Source organism: Coffea eugenioides, chromosome 8 (assembly GCF_003713205.1).
Source record: "Coffea eugenioides isolate CCC68of chromosome 8, Ceug_1.0, whole genome shotgun sequence".
Taxonomy (NCBI): domain Eukaryota; kingdom Viridiplantae; phylum Streptophyta; class Magnoliopsida; order Gentianales; family Rubiaceae; genus Coffea; species Coffea eugenioides.
Window position 1 is genome coordinate 4,033,748 of NC_040042.1, and position 17,974 is coordinate 4,051,721.

General features: G+C 36.0%; 3 protein-coding genes, 2 long non-coding RNA genes and 1 pseudogene across 5 annotated transcripts; 4 read left to right on the forward strand and 2 right to left on the reverse strand.

The window, feature by feature from the left end:
• The first annotated feature begins 646 nt into the window (after nt 1–646).
• Nucleotides 647–2,838, forward strand: LOC113780011. The gene is made up of 6 exons (XM_027325834.1): nt 647–709; nt 766–912; nt 1,065–1,331; nt 2,448–2,533; nt 2,699–2,755; nt 2,826–2,838. Exons 1-6 carry the CDS (start codon nt 647–649, stop codon nt 2,836–2,838), a joined length of 633 nt encoding a protein of 210 aa, XP_027181635.1.
• Nucleotides 2,819–6,662, forward strand: LOC113781374. The gene is made up of 7 exons (XM_027327292.1): nt 2,819–3,198; nt 3,319–3,771; nt 3,968–4,439; nt 4,560–4,790; nt 4,877–4,998; nt 5,130–5,322; nt 6,597–6,662. The coding sequence occupies exons 1-6, from the start codon at nt 2,862–2,864 to the stop codon at nt 5,192–5,194; spliced, it is 1,680 nt and encodes a 559-aa protein (XP_027183093.1). The 5' UTR covers nt 2,819–2,861; the 3' UTR covers nt 5,195–5,322; nt 6,597–6,662.
• Nucleotides 6,450–7,430, reverse strand: LOC113780012 (carboxylesterase 1-like). The gene has a single exon (XM_027325835.1). It carries the CDS (start codon nt 7,428–7,430, stop codon nt 6,450–6,452), a length of 981 nt encoding a protein of 326 aa, XP_027181636.1.
• Nucleotides 7,431–10,886: 3,456 nt separating this feature from the next.
• LOC113780013 lies at nt 10,887–11,838 on the reverse strand (annotated as a pseudogene).
• Nucleotides 11,839–14,575: 2,737 nt separating this feature from the next.
• On the forward strand, nt 14,576–15,147 carry LOC113781415. Its single transcript, XR_003469600.1, has 3 exons — nt 14,576–14,629; nt 14,920–14,993; nt 15,085–15,147. It is a non-coding gene; the product is annotated as an uncharacterized LOC113781415 (long non-coding RNA).
• A 253-nt stretch (nt 15,148–15,400) lies between these two features.
• LOC113781414 lies at nt 15,401–17,282 on the forward strand. Its single transcript, XR_003469599.1, has 3 exons — nt 15,401–15,444; nt 15,784–15,861; nt 17,048–17,282. It is a non-coding gene; the product is annotated as an uncharacterized LOC113781414 (long non-coding RNA).
• Nucleotides 17,283–17,974: the final 692 nt, after the last annotated feature.

Genomic DNA, 17,974 nt, shown 5'->3' on the forward strand with positions numbered 1-17,974 from the left:
TTATTTCCGTGCTGTTAATATTATCCTTTCCTTTTGAAGCTGAGAGGTTTCTGATGTTCTGTTTTTCTGAATTTATTTCAGCAGTGCATACATCTTAAACTGTGATTCTGTGAAGATTTTTTGGGAAATCTTAGGATGATGAAGAAATGCCTTTGCTTTTTCAGTGCGATATGAAATATAGGGTTTCATGCTTACTTGCACTTTTTTTTTAAGCACGTATATATGTTTAGGTAACGGTGTCAGATCATTGAAAGGCATTAGTTTTGGTGATAGTTCCATTCCATCTCTTATTTAAGATATATCACATTGCTTCGAGTTTGTAACTTCTACTGAATTTTTCTCATAAACTTACCACTGTCAAGATTATCAGGAGTCTTTCCTGCTTTATGTGTCCTACAATACTCTGTTTTTTTAAACTCTAAAAAAAATACCAGAAGCATACCAGGTGGCCAACAGATCTGGAACTCATAGTGCGTTGCATCTATAGCAAAAGTGGAATTATTATTATTTTTTTTGGGAATCTTCATGTTATTTGTGCTTTTCTACTTTCAGTAGTTTCTACTTTTCTGTTGTGGGAGAGTAAGTTTTGTTTGGACAGGTTTTAAACTGGAAAATTTTGATATGACGACTCAATTTGGAAGGTGCAATGTCTGCTCCACCCCTTGTGCCTCTTGCACGCATCTCGGCCGAGAACTCTTGCAGAGGGGAGGTAAATCTAACTGTTCTTCAGATAAATCCTGTGAACATGATGCCTATTTTGAGCAGGTTTCTGAAACTTCTGCTGCATCTTCTCATGAGAGTGAAGGTGGCACTCTAGATAGCAGTAATGATCGAAGTTCATTTGTAGAAGGAGCTGGCCCATGCTTCTCAGCTGAGAATCAAAGTATTTACACGGACAAAACAGATGAAACAGTGGGTTCAATTATAGCTAATAGTTCCTTTCAGATCAATTCAGCTTAGTTGTCTTCTTTGAATGACTATTATGCTGGTCCAACCTCTTTAAAGGTCTTGAAACAGTTTTTTTTTTGGTTAATTGTTTACTTGAAACATTTTATATTGTTTAGGGGCAGTTTCGCTGTAGCTCCGTGGATCAGACAGGGTCATCATCTTCAGTCATAACAGTCAGGGCTGAAAAGGTGCAACACAAACAAGATGTAGCTGATAGCCAAAAAACTGTTAAGCTTATATTTGCACAAGATGGTGCTACTGGATTCGTGAATTGCTCAAGTTATAATGGAGGCATAACCTCAATTGATCAATCAAATGCAGAGAAACCTACTCAGCCTTCAGAGTTTGTGAGGTGTGATGGTGAATCAGCTTCCCTGTATGACGTATGTTCTACTTTCTTTCCTATTACCTCATTACAGTGGCTTGATTATTAGACATTCTGGTGATGAAAGTACTGAGGTCATAGAACTAGATTTTGTAGTTTCTGAACTTATTGGTTGATTGATTACTAAAGTTGCAATGGTCCCAGATGCTCTCACTTATAGTGTGTTCCTTTGACACGTTAAGTCCTTTGCAGATTTACTGTTGCTGTCCTACTTGAACATTGCAGAAAGGGAGATTTGTGTAATGAAAGAAAATTAGAGTATTTAACATGCTGTTTATATATATTTGTGTTTACATGATGGACTTACTTTTTTTGCTTATTTGATACTATATACTGGACTTCCGATGCTTCTTTGTATAATGCAGAAAGTAATTAACATCTTTCTGAACAATAATCTGGAAGTGTGCACATAACTTGAACAAAATGTAGGAGTCCTCTGTCCATTATTTTTCTTTTTGGTTTTAATCACTGCAGTAGGTTTGCTAATAGGAGTTGAATGCCTGACCTCCTGCACTATACAGCAGCCATCTACCCACCAGTGCTACCAGCCTAATGCAATCTTCTGTCCTGCCACGGAGTAGTTGTCTAATTTTTTAGTTTAAATTGTACCTTAAAACAGAAAGTAATGCATTTCTTTTACCAGTCTTAGTGTTTAAAATCAAAAGCAGAGAAGTTATTAATGGATTTGTTGTTTCAGATATGGGGTATTTTAGGTTAGACTTTTAAACTTTTTACTCTTTTAACATTCTTGTGTGGTAGTATTTTATGAAATTGATTATTCTTTAATATTTTGTTCTTGATATTTGTTGGACTACTTTATAATTTAGTCCTGAGAACACGAGAAAGATGAAAGAATGATAATATTTATCAGTAAACATAGAGGAAAACTATGAAGTACTTGCTGGCTGCTCTTCATTTTCAGTTTGAAAATATTTCTGATATAGTAGCTTGACTTCCATGGCACTAGTCTAATAAATAAGACAAATATGCAGTGGTTCTCAGCCTCCCTGAATCTGTATGACACTTCCAGTTATTCTTATGATTATGTGTTCATGCTTGTTGGGTGATTGAAACCCTGGAGTGACATGAGATGGTTGCTGTCATTGGCACGTAGGTAAAGGTCTGTGACATCTGCGGAGATGCTGGACAGGAGGAATTTCTTGCTGTTTGTAGCAAGTGCAATGTTGGTGCAGAGCATGTGTAAGTAATTAAAAAAAAAAAGAAATTGTTCTGTGAATGCTCTTTTCATTTTAAATAGTTAGATGAGTCTTGGCAATGGATGTTTATCCTTTGCTTGTGCACTTCTTGATGTTTTCTCCTGGATGGAGTATGATTTAGATATTCTCTGTCTGTTATTTGTGATAGTTACTGCATGTGCCCAATGTTGGAGACAGTTCCTTACAGCAATTGGATGTGTGAAGAGTGCATGCTATCAGAAGATAAAGATAAGATGACCAAAACCAAATTTGAAACGCTTGTTACATGTCCAAAGTACGAATCTTTAAATCCATCAAACCAAGGGTGTCAAATGTCAAATACTTATGATTTCAAGGAACTTCATGATATAAATACTAAAAGATTGGATGCTGACAAGAGCAGTGGAGACGAAGCAAGTTCTCTACTATCTGCTAAGAGAACTTCAGGCAATGTAATTTGTACGTCAATGACAAAAAGATTAGCACTTGGACCAGAAAGTCGGCCTTCTTGTATATCTGAAGACTCTAGCAAAGCTCGGGCTCCAGGTTTTGAGGTGAAGCCTAGTCATAAATTGTCACTGTCAAATGATTACTCTTCTCAAACTAAAAGCATTCAAGGGAAATCAGGTCGAAATCTGCCAAAAACCAAACTATTTCAAACGGCAACTGGTATTGATTCTTGATCCTCAAACTCTGGAAATTTTGTATCTTGGTTCGATCCTCTGTATTAGTCGTTTTGAACCCTGCTTCTGATACTTTGATTATGGCGAAATGTCTTCCATTTCGCAGGTAGTCTGAGTAAGTCAAGATCATTTAATGATTCAGGGAAGAGGCCAAAAGTACAGCGGTTGGATGTAATTCCAGAAAATAGGAAATTCTCCGTTAAAACTCATTACAAGAAAAAAGGTAGTACTATTCGAACAATGAGGAAAACTCTGCCACTTAATGATGCGAGCTGTGGCAGTTCAAAAGCTGTTGGTCCAAAAATTAAGAGGATTCCAGCAAAATTTTCTGACAATGGCAGTTTGAAGAGATTAAGGTGCATGAATGAACATATTTCAGTTAAAATGACATCTAACACCAGATTTAAGAGGCTGCAAGTCGGCTCTACAAAAGATGGTACTTTTGTTTCTGCAGCATCACGTGATAAGAAGTTTGAATCTCATGGTAAATGTACACCTCCAGACGTTTGTGGAACCAAATATCTTAATATCAACCCTCTTCAGATTTCAGATGACTCAGGTAATTCATGGAATTTGGCCTTCCACTGGTTCTGAAAATTCAAAGCCATACACCTTATGCACATGTCTAGTTTCATGCCCTTCACAACTGCCATCCCCTGGCGAGTTTTTCTTGATTCTATTAAATGTTTTCATCTGTCAATTAAATTTCCTCACTTTGATGTCTTGTGCTTCTTGACTGTCTCCCTAAAAAACAGTCATTGCAGGCAAGGGAAAGACACTGTGCTTGCCTATAGCTGATATGGTTGAGGATGTACGATTTGCCAGTGTGTCTGATGCTTCTCAGGAGGCAAAGCAGAAAGGTGAAACATCTCATCGCTTGTTGGAGTCGACAAATCCTTGTAGTTGGTCTGATGCAATTGGAGAAAAAAAACTGACAGTGCTACGGACATCCTCCAGTGTTACTGAGAAAGCCCCCCAGACATCTCCTTTCACCTCAGCAAATAAATGTTTATCAAATGGAAGTGGAAGTGAAGACTATGGTAGAACTGGAAGTTTGGATCATGCTTCATACTGTCACCTGTTAGACTGTTCTTCACTTTCCATTCTTGATACAACAAGGGTGAAGGATATGGATGGAAGCAGCCAGATAGTTGCTGGTCCATCATGTTGCAATCAGATTGATGCTTATAGGGCGTTCGCTGTTCCCTTGATTGATTACATATGGAAGTGTGTTTTCTTTTCTAGTCACACAATTTTGCTCTCTAATTAATGAATTAGAAATGTGCACTTCTTGCAGAATGTATGAAATCTAAGATGTTTCACATGCATGTTCTAAAATTCTTACAGAGGTGAATGCGAAATTCAGAACTCTTCAAGGTTGCCCAGAATCTTGTATAGAATTCAAGCACACTTGTCTACAATGTCATCATCCAAAATACCTGAAGCAGTAAAGAACTTTTCCAACAAAATTCTTTTGGAGGAAGTATCTCGCTTGACTGCATGGCCTATTCAGTTCCAGGAATATTATCCCCAAGATGATAGTATTGGCCTTTACATTTTTGCAGAAGACATTGAAAGGTATGATCTTCCTGTTTTTCTTCTCCCATTATGTTCAAATTGTAATCATTCGAGAATTTATACTAAATTCTTTCATTCTGATGCAGCTATATAAACTACAAGAGCTTGGTGCAATACATGGTTGACTGTGATATAGCTCTAAAAGGAAATTTCGACCGGATTGAGCTTCTTATATTCTCATCCCACCTTCTTCCTGAAAGTTCCCACTGTATGAACTGAATTAACTTTTTATTTTTAATTTTTTTTTAATCTTGAAGACTAGATTTGAACATGCACAAAATAATAGATTCTCCCTGTTCTTTTTTGCCTTAATTAATTATGCATTTTCCTTTTTGCCAGATTGGAATGGTTTGTTATATTTGTGGGGAGTCTTTAAAGAGAGGAAGGTGAATTGCTCAACATGACTTGCATCTATCACAGGACAATGGCTTAAAATGGACACCAGTTGGTAGAAGTTGTTTGTGTTTGCAGCATCAATGTTCTCCTCTGAAGTCTGGTGGATATTTAGCTTCATACCAGGCTCCTAATAGTGGTAAAAGTCTCAAGTTTTATCAATTTACATTTCCCTGTCACTGTCACCTCCCACAGCAGGCATAACATGGTCATATCTGAGGCTTTCAGCCTAAGGATGCGTAAGCCATCAGCTTGATAAATGATAAAATAATCCAACTGAAGCTTATCAGTATAGTGGCGAAATATCATATGTTTTGAAATTTATTTGGTGCACGCTTGTAAATTAGTAGAGTCTGAAAACTTCAAATTTCCTGCAAAAATCTGGAATTCTAGTTTATTTCACTTTTTCAAATGACATCTATCTCTTACATAAATATATGAGATTTACACAGTTCCAATAGCATGTAGACCATAACCTTGAGGTACAAGCACAGACCTATTCAGTATGTTCCAGGGGATTCGAGGGACTCCCATTCCGTGCATCCATACTTTTGAATTTCTTAATGTGATTTGGCATTTTTGCTTGTTACTTAGGATATAGGTTGGCATTTGAAGTTCTGTTCTTCAGAGTTCAACAATTAGGAGGATTCTCGTGGAGTACACATATGCAGTAATTAATGCATGCCATGTTGAAAATGGGAAACTTTGAACATCTAGAACACACTTTTCCCTTGTGATGGGATTTATCGTTGTTTGTTTCAAGTATTCAACTTAAATAATTGAAAAATAATGTTTGGATACAAAACTTATTTCAAATAATATTTCGCTTGCATCATAAACACATTTTCCAACCCACCTTTTTATATTCCCAATTACCTTTTTATCTCACATACATCACATTACAAAAAGTGCTACAGTAATTATTCCAAATAATATTTCAAATAATACCCTATCCAAACAAACGTTTGTCTAATATCGGCCTGTTCTGGGGTAAGCACTCTGATACATGTACTTAGCATTAATATCCCACTTTTACAGAATTTGCTGCGCAAGGAGTACCTTTTAGAATATAGAGCCTTACACTCAAAATGATGAAATACTTAAAAGACAGTAGGAAAAAAGATCCCAAAAGCTATGAACTACTAATTTTGGCAAAACGATGGATCTGCATTTTTTGTTTAAAAGCAAAAAGAAAAAGAAAAAAAAACTTCCTATTACTTCCATAATGTCATATTCCATGGTTCAGAGTTCATTGCTTAATCTTTTTCAACAAGTGATGGAAGATAGTACAAACTCTTTTACAACCATAGTTATTGCTTTGGCCGTGGGATTAACATAACCATAGCCATGATATCCTCCCTCATCAAATTTACCTTTCACTGATGCACCATTTTCTTCTAATTTCTTTACCAGCTCAATCTGACGGTCAATCAATGGATCACCAGCACACCCGATGACTAAAATCTTCCATCCCAGAGCCTTGATCAGTTCAAATAGCTGCGGATTGATTCCCATCATCGGATTGCTGAACTCGTGGTCTCTATCCGCGCCAATTGGCAAGCTTAGCTCCCACATGAAATCAGTTGCACAAAGTGGTATTACCTTGTCATTGGCCATCCTCAATTCTGAATCAGTCCTCCTGGTCCCGCCAAAAAATGGATGATGCAATATCAACCCTTTTATCTCCAAAGGCTTTAGATCATCAACACATGCAGCTGCAAGTATTCCTCCATGGTAGGCTATATTACCACCTGCACTAGTGCCCATGAGAAAACACTTTGATAGATCAGCATACTTTTCCAACCATTCGTCGTTGGAATCTTTAATCGTGTGCAATGCTTCCAGGCAATCATTGTAGGCTGCCGGAAGTCGGTGCTCTGGAGCAAGGCGGTAGTCAACTGATATGATCACTGCTGGGATTTCAATCGCGAGTTCAGTGTGCAAATCGTCAAACAGAGGTGTGGATACGTTGCCTACAATGAATCCTCCACCATGAAAGTAAACTATCACAGGCAATTTTGTGTCCGGAGAGGAGTCAAATGCTTCCCGGGGTACATATATGCGAGCCCAAGTGCCATTGTGTTGGTTTATAGATATGTCTTTTGAAAGGTGTAAAGGGTTTCTGGGATCGGATGAGGCAGGGGTTGCTGGTCCTGGAAGACGTCTGATTGTGCCATCAGGACAGCGGATGATGCCAAGGAAGCCGTATAGATCAATATTAGGATCGACTGGTGATATATCAGACATTCTTCTGACTAGTCCTAGTTAACTGTATGGTTGTGTTTCAAATAATTGTGAAGTTCTATGAGTACTCAAGTTTTTATAGATGTTCGATAGCAATTAACATAATAAGCCGTTTGGCCAGGTAGCAGCATCAAAAGCATGAAGCGAATAAGTTACGGCTGTTTAGGAAGGATGTCAACTTAGAAACGTAAGCTCAATTTTCTGGCGTTTTAGAGTGGAAGAGTCAACATTTTCCAACATGCTAACCTAAGCATATATGTCAAGTTTGGGATGTGGACCATATCATCGTCATTCAAATCATCTGTGTTTGTCGAATTTTTGGATTTGCACATTTTCTGTACAGTGACATTAGCATAGAAAAAAGAGAAGCACATGTAAGTACCATGTACATGGTCTTGGCTATGAAATGTCAATGAATAGAGGTAGCCAGAATAGGATCATGTACCAGACAAAATCTAATCCAATCATGGCTTCAGTGCAGAAATTGCCAATAGTATTTAAGGTTGCACTAAATTGCACGAATCCTCCTCCATGAAAGAAAATCATTTGAGTAAATTTGGTCAATGCAGAGGATTCAACTGCTTCAGGGGGTTAATAATCCACGAATTGGATTTGCTAACCGGGATGTCCTTTTGAATAAGGGTAAAGGGATTACTACTCGGAATATCGTTTGATGATCCTGTGGGGAAGTACGACTGAACCATCAAGGTTGCTAAACCTTTGTCCACTATTATCGTTAGGATCTAATTCAGTTTTTGAAAAGGCCATTATCAACCTTTTCAAAATGAAAAGAAGCATGGTAGAGCTAACTTATTGATAATTTATTAAACTTACAATAGTTTTTATAAGGATTAATGCTTGCAATTGGTGTCTTACTTAAATTACTAAATGAATAAAGTTTTTTTTAGGGCAAATTACATTTTCTCCCGTATGGTTTAGTATTTTTGTACATAACCTCTCTATGGTTTCAAAAGCTATACATAACCCCCTCATGGTTTGGATTAAAGTGTCAAAATGGCGAAATGATCATTCGTAATGGAACATTTAAAAATGTTGAAATTACCTTTGTTTAAAAATTAAAACTGCTGAAGTAACCAAAATATATAAACATAATATACATGACACACTAACCCCGTATGATTTTATATTTTACCATATAACCCCTTTATAGTTTAATGTTTTACCATATAATCCCCTAATAATTTTCAAAATATACACATAACCCCTATGTGGTTAATACATAATTTTAAACTTTACATAGGAATATTTTTTATATTTTAGGTGATTCCGTTATGGATTGCAAATTTCGCTACTTTGACACTTTAATTCAAACAATGAGGGGGTTATGTATAGTTTTTGAAACCATAGGGGGGTTCTGTACAAAAATACTAAACCACTAGGGATAAAGTGTAATTTGTCCTTTTTATTTTTAAACAAAAGAACAAATTAATTGTTTTCAGTAGAATAAAAGGGACATAATAGTCACTTTAGACCATCGAGGGGGGGGGGGGGTGTGTAATTTCAGAAACCATGAGGGAAGTATTTGGAGTTGTTAGAAACCTCTTTCTGAAATTATCTCTTAAATCTATGCTTCCTAATAGTAAAGAAATTAGTCATTTCAAAACTTATAATTGGTGTTCTTATTAATTGCCAGTCACACATACTAAACAGATTCTAGATTATTAGTCAGGGAGATTAGATAGGTCATCAATTGGCGAGGAAAACCAATACATTTCAAGTCTATGTGCATCTAGTGCTGGCTGTTGCCATGTAACCTGTTATGAGGAACAAGACATGTATGCTCAAATGACCTTATTCATTCCCACATTGCTACTTACCTCGTACTTAATTGAATTGGAAATTCCCTTTCTCTGCAAAAACTCTCCTTTTCTTGTTCAATTGCCTTTGTTCTTCTATCATCAACAAATCTTGATTTTGTCTTTTCTTTTAATTAGCTACTAATTTTTGGGATTTGAGACCTAACCCTTGACAGTCAAAGGCTGAGGATCAATATCAATTGATCTAGGCTTTTAATTCAAAATGCTTGTCTACATTAACTGATCTAACTTTATATTTTCCTTCCCACAAGTTAGGCTAACATCGCAAGCCCCTAGTTTTATTATGACAAAAGATGAAAAAAGACCACATATCTGAGGCTAGCTCAATAGGAAGACAAACTCAGGGCTCGAAATGCATCTTATGGTTCAATGGGAAGTAGCTACTCCATTAGCATTTTCTAGCAATGGATGTCTTTCCAATCACAGACCCAATTTAGCTTTCACAAATAGCATCTAAACAGCAGAAGCAGCAGATAGTTTTATCAATGTTTTGGTAATGATCAATGATCAATTTAGTAGGACAGCCAAAAAAGTGGGTATTAGTAGAAATTGAATAAATGTGTCATGGTTGTAAGGGTTAGCGTTCTCATTAAATTAAGAGGTAATTATAGTTTGGCCCTTTGAACTTTACCCCTCATAATAATTTGCTCCCTTTAACTTTAAATATATATACTTTGCTGCTTTATTGACTAGTCAAATATTAATAATGAACTTCCATACAAAATTTTAACATGATAACATTAATGCCTATACATAATAGTTGAGATTAATACTTACTTTATGTGGGAATGTGGATCATTTGACTAGAAAAAAGAAAAAACTAGTCATTGCTATAAAAAAAATTTAAGAATTTTTCTAGCGGCTGAGCAAGCACGGTTAATGCGCCTAAATTCACAATTATTGCATTCCCTGTATTTAGATACTTTCCAAAATTAATTGTACTTTTTTCAAAAAAACTAACACTTGATGCCTCTGTTAGTGGTTGCCCATTAGCCCTAATCGAAAACTTGAAACTACCAGATGGCAAAATACCAAAGAGCTAAAAAATTATGTTGTAAAGTTAAAAACAAATTAAAAAAATCTCGAAAACTTCTGCACCGGTTTTCCACTGTTTCTTTTTTTTCCCCCTTCCTTTAAACTATAAATTGATTGGCCTTGATCATGATTTTCGCTTACCTTACAACTCACAAAATTCCCATTAGTCAATCACATGCAAATTGATGTTTTCATTCTACTATAGTACTTTTATTTACATTTTGTTTAGATTCCACATTATTTGGGAAAAATTTTTGAAATTCTCTAAACACGATTCTCACTACATTTTTTTGGGGGTTTTTTTTTGGGGGGGGGGGGGGATACTCTGATATGCGTAGTATAGTTAGTAATAACTCAATATTCCAGAATTTGCTGCTCAAGGACTGCCTTTTATAATATAGAGCCTTGCATTCAAAATGAAGAAATACTTAGAAGACAATAGGAAAAGAGTATCCCGAAAGCTATGAACTACTAATTTTGGCAAAAAGATGGATCTGCCTTTTTTGTTTAAAAGCAAAAGAAAAAGAAAAAAACCTCGTATTATTTCCATATATTCCATGGTTCAGAGTTCATTGTTTAATCTTTTTCAACAAGTGATGGAAGATAGTACAAACCCTTTTACAACCATAGTTATTGCTTTGGCCGTGGGATTAACATAACCATAGCCATGATATCCTCCCTCATCAAATTTACCTTTCACTGATTTCCTTACCAGCTCAATCTGACGGTCAATCAATGGATCACCAGCACACCCGATGACTAAAATCTTCCATCCCAGAGCCTTGATCAGTTCAAATAGCTGCGGATTGATTCCCATCATCGGATTGCTGAACTCGTGGTCTCTATCGGCGCCAATTGGCAAGCTTAGCTCCCACATGAAATCAGTTGCACAAAGTGGTATTACCTTATCATTGGCCATCCTCAATTCTGAATCAGTCCCGCCAAAAAATGGATGATGCAATCAACCCTTTTATCTCCAGAGGCTTTAGATCATCAACACATGCAGCTGCACGTAATCCTCCATGGTAGGCTATGTTACCACCTGCACTAGTGCCCATGAGAAAACACTTTGATAGATCAGCATACTTTTCCAACCATTCGTCGTTGGAATCTTTAATGGTGTGCAATGCTTCCAGGCAATCATTGTAGGCTGCCGGAAGTCGGTGCTCTGGAGCAAGGCGGTAGTCAACTGATATGACCACTGTTGGGATTTCAATCGTGAGTTCAGTGTGCAAATCGTCAAACAGAGGTGTGGATACGTTACCTCTAATGAATCCTCCACCATGAAAGTAAACTATCAGAGGCAATTTTGTGTCCGGAGAGGAGTCAAATGCTTCCCGGGGTACAAATATGGGCGCCCAAGTCCTGCTGGATTCGTTTATAGTTACGTCTTTTGAAAAGTGAAAAGGGTTTCTGGGATCAGATGAGGCAGGGATTGCTGGTCCGGGAAGACGCGTGATCGTGCCATCAGGATTGCGGATGATACCAAGGAAGCCATAAAGATCAATATTAGGATCGACTGGTGATATATCAGACATTCTTCTGACTAGTTCTAGTTAACTGTATGGCCGTGTTTCAAACAATCGTGAAGTTTGTAAGTACTCAATTAAGCACTTTGTGGATGTTTGATAGGAATAAACTACCATAAGTCTTTTGGCCAGAAGCAGCATCAAAGCATGCAGCTTAATAACTTAGCCGCTGTTTAGGAAGTAGGATGTCAACTGTTATCTTTGAAACGGAAGCTCAATTTTGGATGATCATCAACACATGTGCAGATCATCTTTCTTTGTTTGTCGCAATTTTGGATTTGCACATTTTCTGTACAGTGACATTAGCATACCAAGATGAAACACAAGACGCACAAAATTTTGTCACCGAAGATGGTTTTATAAGATGGAGGTGCATGATTGAACCATCAAGGAGCGGACAAAGCTAGAAGAACAATGGGATCAAATCTAATTCAGTTTAAAGAAGGATGGTCGACCTTTACAGAAAAGAATGCAAAACTAGAGATAATAACAATTTGGGCAAATTACACTTTACCCCCTGTAGTTTATTATTTTTTACATAACTTCCTATGATTTTAAAAGCTATACATAACTCTCTCATAGTTTGGATTAAAGTGTTAAAGGGACGGAAATGATCATTCATAACGGAGTCATCTAAAATGTTACAAATACCCTTATGTAAAGTTGAAAATTATTTATTAACCAAAGAGGGTTATGTGTATATTTTGAAAACCATAAGGAGGTTATATGATAAAATATTAAATTATAAAGGGGTTATATGGTAAAACATAAAATCATACGGGATTAGTGTGTCATATATTTATGATGGTAACTTCGACATTTTCAAAGTTCTGTTATGAATGATTATTTCCGTCACTTTGACACTTTAATCCAAATCATGAGGGGGTTATATATAACTTTTAAAACGATAGGGGGGTTATGAAGAAAAAATACTAAATCACAGGGGGTAAAGTGTAATTTGCCCTAACAATTTACTAAACTTGCAATTGGTTTTGTAAAGGACTATTGCTTGCAATTGGTGTTCTTACTGAAATTACGAAAATATTTACGTTTTGTTTTAACAAAAGAACAAATTCATCATTGACAAGACAGCAAAAAGTGTCAAAACAGTCATTTTAGGCCCAAAAAAGAGGTGTATAATTTCCAGAAACCATGAGAGAATTGTTTGAAATTGTCAATTATAACTCACAACTGTATTTTCTAATGGTAAAGAAATTAGTCACTTCAAAAGTTGTAATTGGTGTTCGTACTCATACTAAACAAATTGTAGATCATTAGTCCAATGTGTCGAATTTACTTTCAAAAAAGTAACTATGCATTCAATTTTATGTGAATGTTTTTAGGGTTTTTTTTAATAAGAGGTTTCAAATTCAGAATCTCTCACTTACAATTCCTACTCCTATACCATCCAATCTATCCCTCTCCACCCTCCCTCCATTTTTATGGTATTTGATAACTAATTTCTTGTAACTTAAGGAGTCCAATTTTTGGTAACTTAAAAGTACTTTTGTTAAAAGTATCTGTGTTAAAAGTACTTCTTTATAAGCTATTACAACCCCAAACGGGGCCTTAATGAGTGCCATTAGTGCTTGTTAGCTAAATCAAAATCTAAAGCTAAAAGATAGCGGAACACCAGAGAGTTAAAAAATTATGTTGTAAAGTCAAAAGAATGAGTAAATATTATATACACTATCATGGTTAGATGGATGATACATGAGCAAACACTACAACAAAAATGGCTTTTCTTGACACGTGTATAAGGACACTTGTTGGTTTGTGTCATTATAGCACTTCTATCATGACATTTGTTATCAAATCAATAATATATACTTTAATTTTTTTTTATTTTATCTGATATAAAAATAATAATGTGTCTTTAGATTCCCTATCATGACACTTGAGAAAATGTGAGATACACCAAAAAAATTAAAACATAAAACGATGTCGTTTGATTTTGGCGGAAGATTCCTTTGCCAAAACACTTAGTGAAATCTCAAAATTTCATTTTGCCGGCCAGCAAAATTTTGGCTCTTCTCATCTCTCTCGGCAAACTATCTCTCAAAGCTCTCTGCCAAAATTTTCCTTTCCCCACAAAGTTTTTTCTGCTGAATCTCTCCGCAATCAAACTACCTTTGCTTCCCTATTGAAGGTATGTAATTGCATGGTTACCTTTTGCCCTAAATTGTACAATTTTCTAATTTCCTGCTCCTGCTCTGTAAACCAACTGATGTGAAAATAATTAACTCCTGTAAGCTGCAATAAGATTCTGTGGTATGCTAGTTCAAGTTCGATACTGATTTTTCTTCTAAAAGTTGCTTCATTCTCAATCTTGTTTTCATGATTTTCTGTTTCGGCTGACAGGTAAGAACTATATATTAGTTGGCATGGTTCACAAGCCCAATTAATTATAATAGATGCAGAGCTAATCAAAGAATTACTAACCAACAGAGAAGGCGCTTACCAGAAAATGGATATGGAAGGCATTGCAAAGAAATTATCAAATTAATAGGTGAGCCGCTTATAACAAATGAGGGGAAAAAATGGGCAAAAGTACACAAACTGGCTAACCACTCATTCCTTGCAGAGAGCCTAAAGGGAAGCCTTCTTCTATGTTAATCACATCACGAGTCAAGAATAAGAAAGTTCGTTGTCCCATATATGAAAATGGGAAGTGAATTTGGCATATAATATTGCTCGAGTAATTCCCTATACATGATTTGCTTCTCATAAGAATAACCTTTTGCACAGAGCAAGGTACCAGAAATGATTGCTAGTGTCGAGGCGTTGCTGGAAAGCAAAGGTATCAGCTCTCGTCTTATGCCAAAAAAGCTCCTCTTGCCCCCTGCCCTGTACCCCGGCTTCTCCCACATAAGTGACCACTACCCTTTATACTGGATTTGTTGTCCATAACCTGTTCGATAAAATGTCAACCTTCTTTCCTTTGGTACTGATATTAATTTACTCAATAATATATAAACTAATAGAATTATTGTAATTAAGATGCTTTATCCTCTTTCATATCTGTGAGCGCATTTGATGTGTTTCTGTTGCTTTGACATATGCTTGTTTATTGCTGATCTCTTTCTTCAGTCTGTAATTAAGAAGAAGTATGGCCAAGATGCAACAAATGTTGGTGATGAGGGTGACATTGCTCTAATATCCAGGTTAGTTCATGGCATTTTGCTAATATGCTTCCTGTTCATTGTTCAATTCGGTTGTCATATATTTTACAACTTTGTGACTTTGACATTTCAGGAGAACAAGGAAGGTCTTGAATTGCTTAAAACAGCTATTGCTAAAGCTGGTTACACTGGTAAAAGTTATTGGAATGGATGTTTATACTGGTTACACTGTTCTTGAATGCTATGGGTATATGTTTTGCTGGTGAAAATGGAGCAGATGTCAAAGGCGGATGTTTGTATGGAAGCAGGCTGCATCCAAGCTTAGGGGTGTACAAGTTTTTACTTACACAGAGCTTGAGATTGCAACAAACAAATTTAGTGCAGCAAATGTGATAGGAAATGGAGGGTATGGGGTAGTGTATAGAGGGATTTTGAGTGATGGCACTGTGGCACAGAGAAGGGAAACAATGAGGAACGTGCCTTTCGGTTAGAGGTTAGTGGACTTCATTTATTGCTAGTTTTCATATTATCCAATTTTTTAAGCTACATAAGCTTGTCAATTAAACTCATCTGTACACTCAATTGAAGATTTTTTTTTGTTTTTTGGTATTTTCCCCTCTTTGGCTAAATACATTGGGGAATAAAGGGAAGTGGTGAGTGAGAATGGAAGTGAGATATTTGCCTAAAAAATTAATGGTACTTCTGGCATTGGTCCAGCCATTGCTTTCTTGAACATCCTAATTGAACTTATTTGATAGATGCTTGTCTGTGGTATGGTTTATTTCAACAAGTCTGTATTGAAATCAGTTTGAAGAGTTTGAAATTGCTGCAGGTTGTGATTGGGATGGATGTGGCTGCTTCTGAGTTTTATGGTAAAGACAAGACTTATGATCTAAACTTCAAAGAAGAGGTATTGCTTTTTCACATTTTCTCCCCAGATTGTTATGTCAAACGTTTGAATTCATTGCTAAGCCAAAGGATAAAATTACATCTAGATTGATAAATTCTAGTCTTCTAAAGGGGGGTAATTTCAATCATGACATCTATCTTTTTGGTCATTCTTCTTCTTTATTTAGTATGTTTGCTGCTTTAGTAGTAGGGGTGGCAATTCGGGTCCAAATCAGGTTGGCGGGTCGGGTTCGGGTCAACCCGCCAGAAAATCTGTTGACCCGAACCCGACCCGCCAACCCGTGACGGGTCAGGTATGCTGACCCGAACCCGAAAATTTCAGGTTGACGGGTTGGCGGGTCGACCCGAAATGACCCGAAACTTAATTTTAATTTATTAATTTATCACTGTAATTTCTAATAAAATCAATTTCTCACAAAACTAATTACATAATCAAGTAATAAAAATTTAAATAAGTAATTCCAAACCAAATCTAAAATAAATTAAACACCGTAAAAGTGTTTTATCCCAAACAAAATATAAAATAAATTAAAACAGTATAAAAGTAAAAAATAATATAATATATTATTTGTCCAAATATAATAATTTCAACTACACACAAATTAAATAAATTCATTTATGATTAAGTAATTAATGCCTTTGAAAAAAAGAATAACTTAGGTTAGTTAGATAAAATTATTTTTATATTTATTAAATTATTTTTAATTCGTAAACGGGTCATATCGGGTCATATCAGGTCACCACGGGTTGACCCGAAATCGACCTGTTTTCTTTTCGGGTTCCTCGGGTCCAACCCGATTCTGACCCGAATTCCCAAAACCTCAACCCAAACCCATTAATTTCGTGTTAGGTTCGTGTCGTGTTTTCAGGTCGTGTCGAAAATTGCCACCCCTATTTAGTAGTATGTTTGGTGATAGCAAGTAGAAATTTCAGTGCAATGATGGCAACTGGATCAGTGTGTTATTCCAAAACCTTTTGATATACAAGAAAATATAACTTGCGTTATCACCTTTGCTTTTGCCAGTTAAGTTTTGCAAACCTGCTTGGTACCAAAATTTGGCTATTCAGCAATCAACTTTATTTCGAATGAAATGAATCCTGTTTGGTATCGTTACTTTACATTAGAACGTAATTGCTAGGTGCTGATATCTTTAATTTATTTTTTTATTTCTTGTCTTTCTTTGCAGAATAATGATGGCTCACAAAAGATATCAGGTTATGACTGAAGGCTCTCATTTCATTGGAAAGTTTGGAAGCTACTGCAAGTTCTTTCTACTTGCTAGGGATGAGAATATTTTAGTTTGTGCACAAGAGAATCTTTTAAGTTTGTGCACATGAGAATCTTTCAAGTTTGTATTTGTTAGGGATTTGTTATGTTAGTACTTGTTACTGACTTTTAGTTCAACAAATTATATTTGAGTATTGACTTTTGCTTTTAGATTACTATATGGATTCTGTTCTTGGGGATAATTTTACAAGTCCTTTGGGTTTCTGATTGACAGAATGTATAGCGGGGAGCACTACCTGCAGGTTGCTTCTATATCAAAAAGAAAAGAAAAAAAAACTCCTGGCAGTTAAAAGTGTCAGCATAGAATTCGATATTCTAATGTTGTACTATACCTATCCTGACACTTTCAATTATCAAGAAAAGGGATTTTTGTTGGCAGATGGGATGTTATAACAACATAGTTTTCCTGACATGTTGAATAGTATGAGTCTATCCCCACATTGGAAGGGACAACACTCGCCCTAGGTGTGAGGATAGATAAAGTGTCAGGTTAGATTATCTATACTGACACTTTTAAATGCCGTTAAAGGCCATTTTTGTTGTAGTGAAATTTTGAATTTCAAATTCAAATTTTGCACATGTGTCATATATTTAATGGTGATAGTGTATACAATAACAGTATATATAAGATTAATCCAAAAAGGAATTTTGAGAAATCTCCGTAACTTCTATCAAAGAGTTTCCACGTCTCTCTTTCTTCCTTTCTATATTAGAAATTGATTGGTCTTGATAATTTTCGCTTCCCTTACAACTCTCACAAGATTCTCATAAGTCAATAAAATGCAACTTGGTGTTTTTGTGCCACAATCATACCTTTCTTCATATT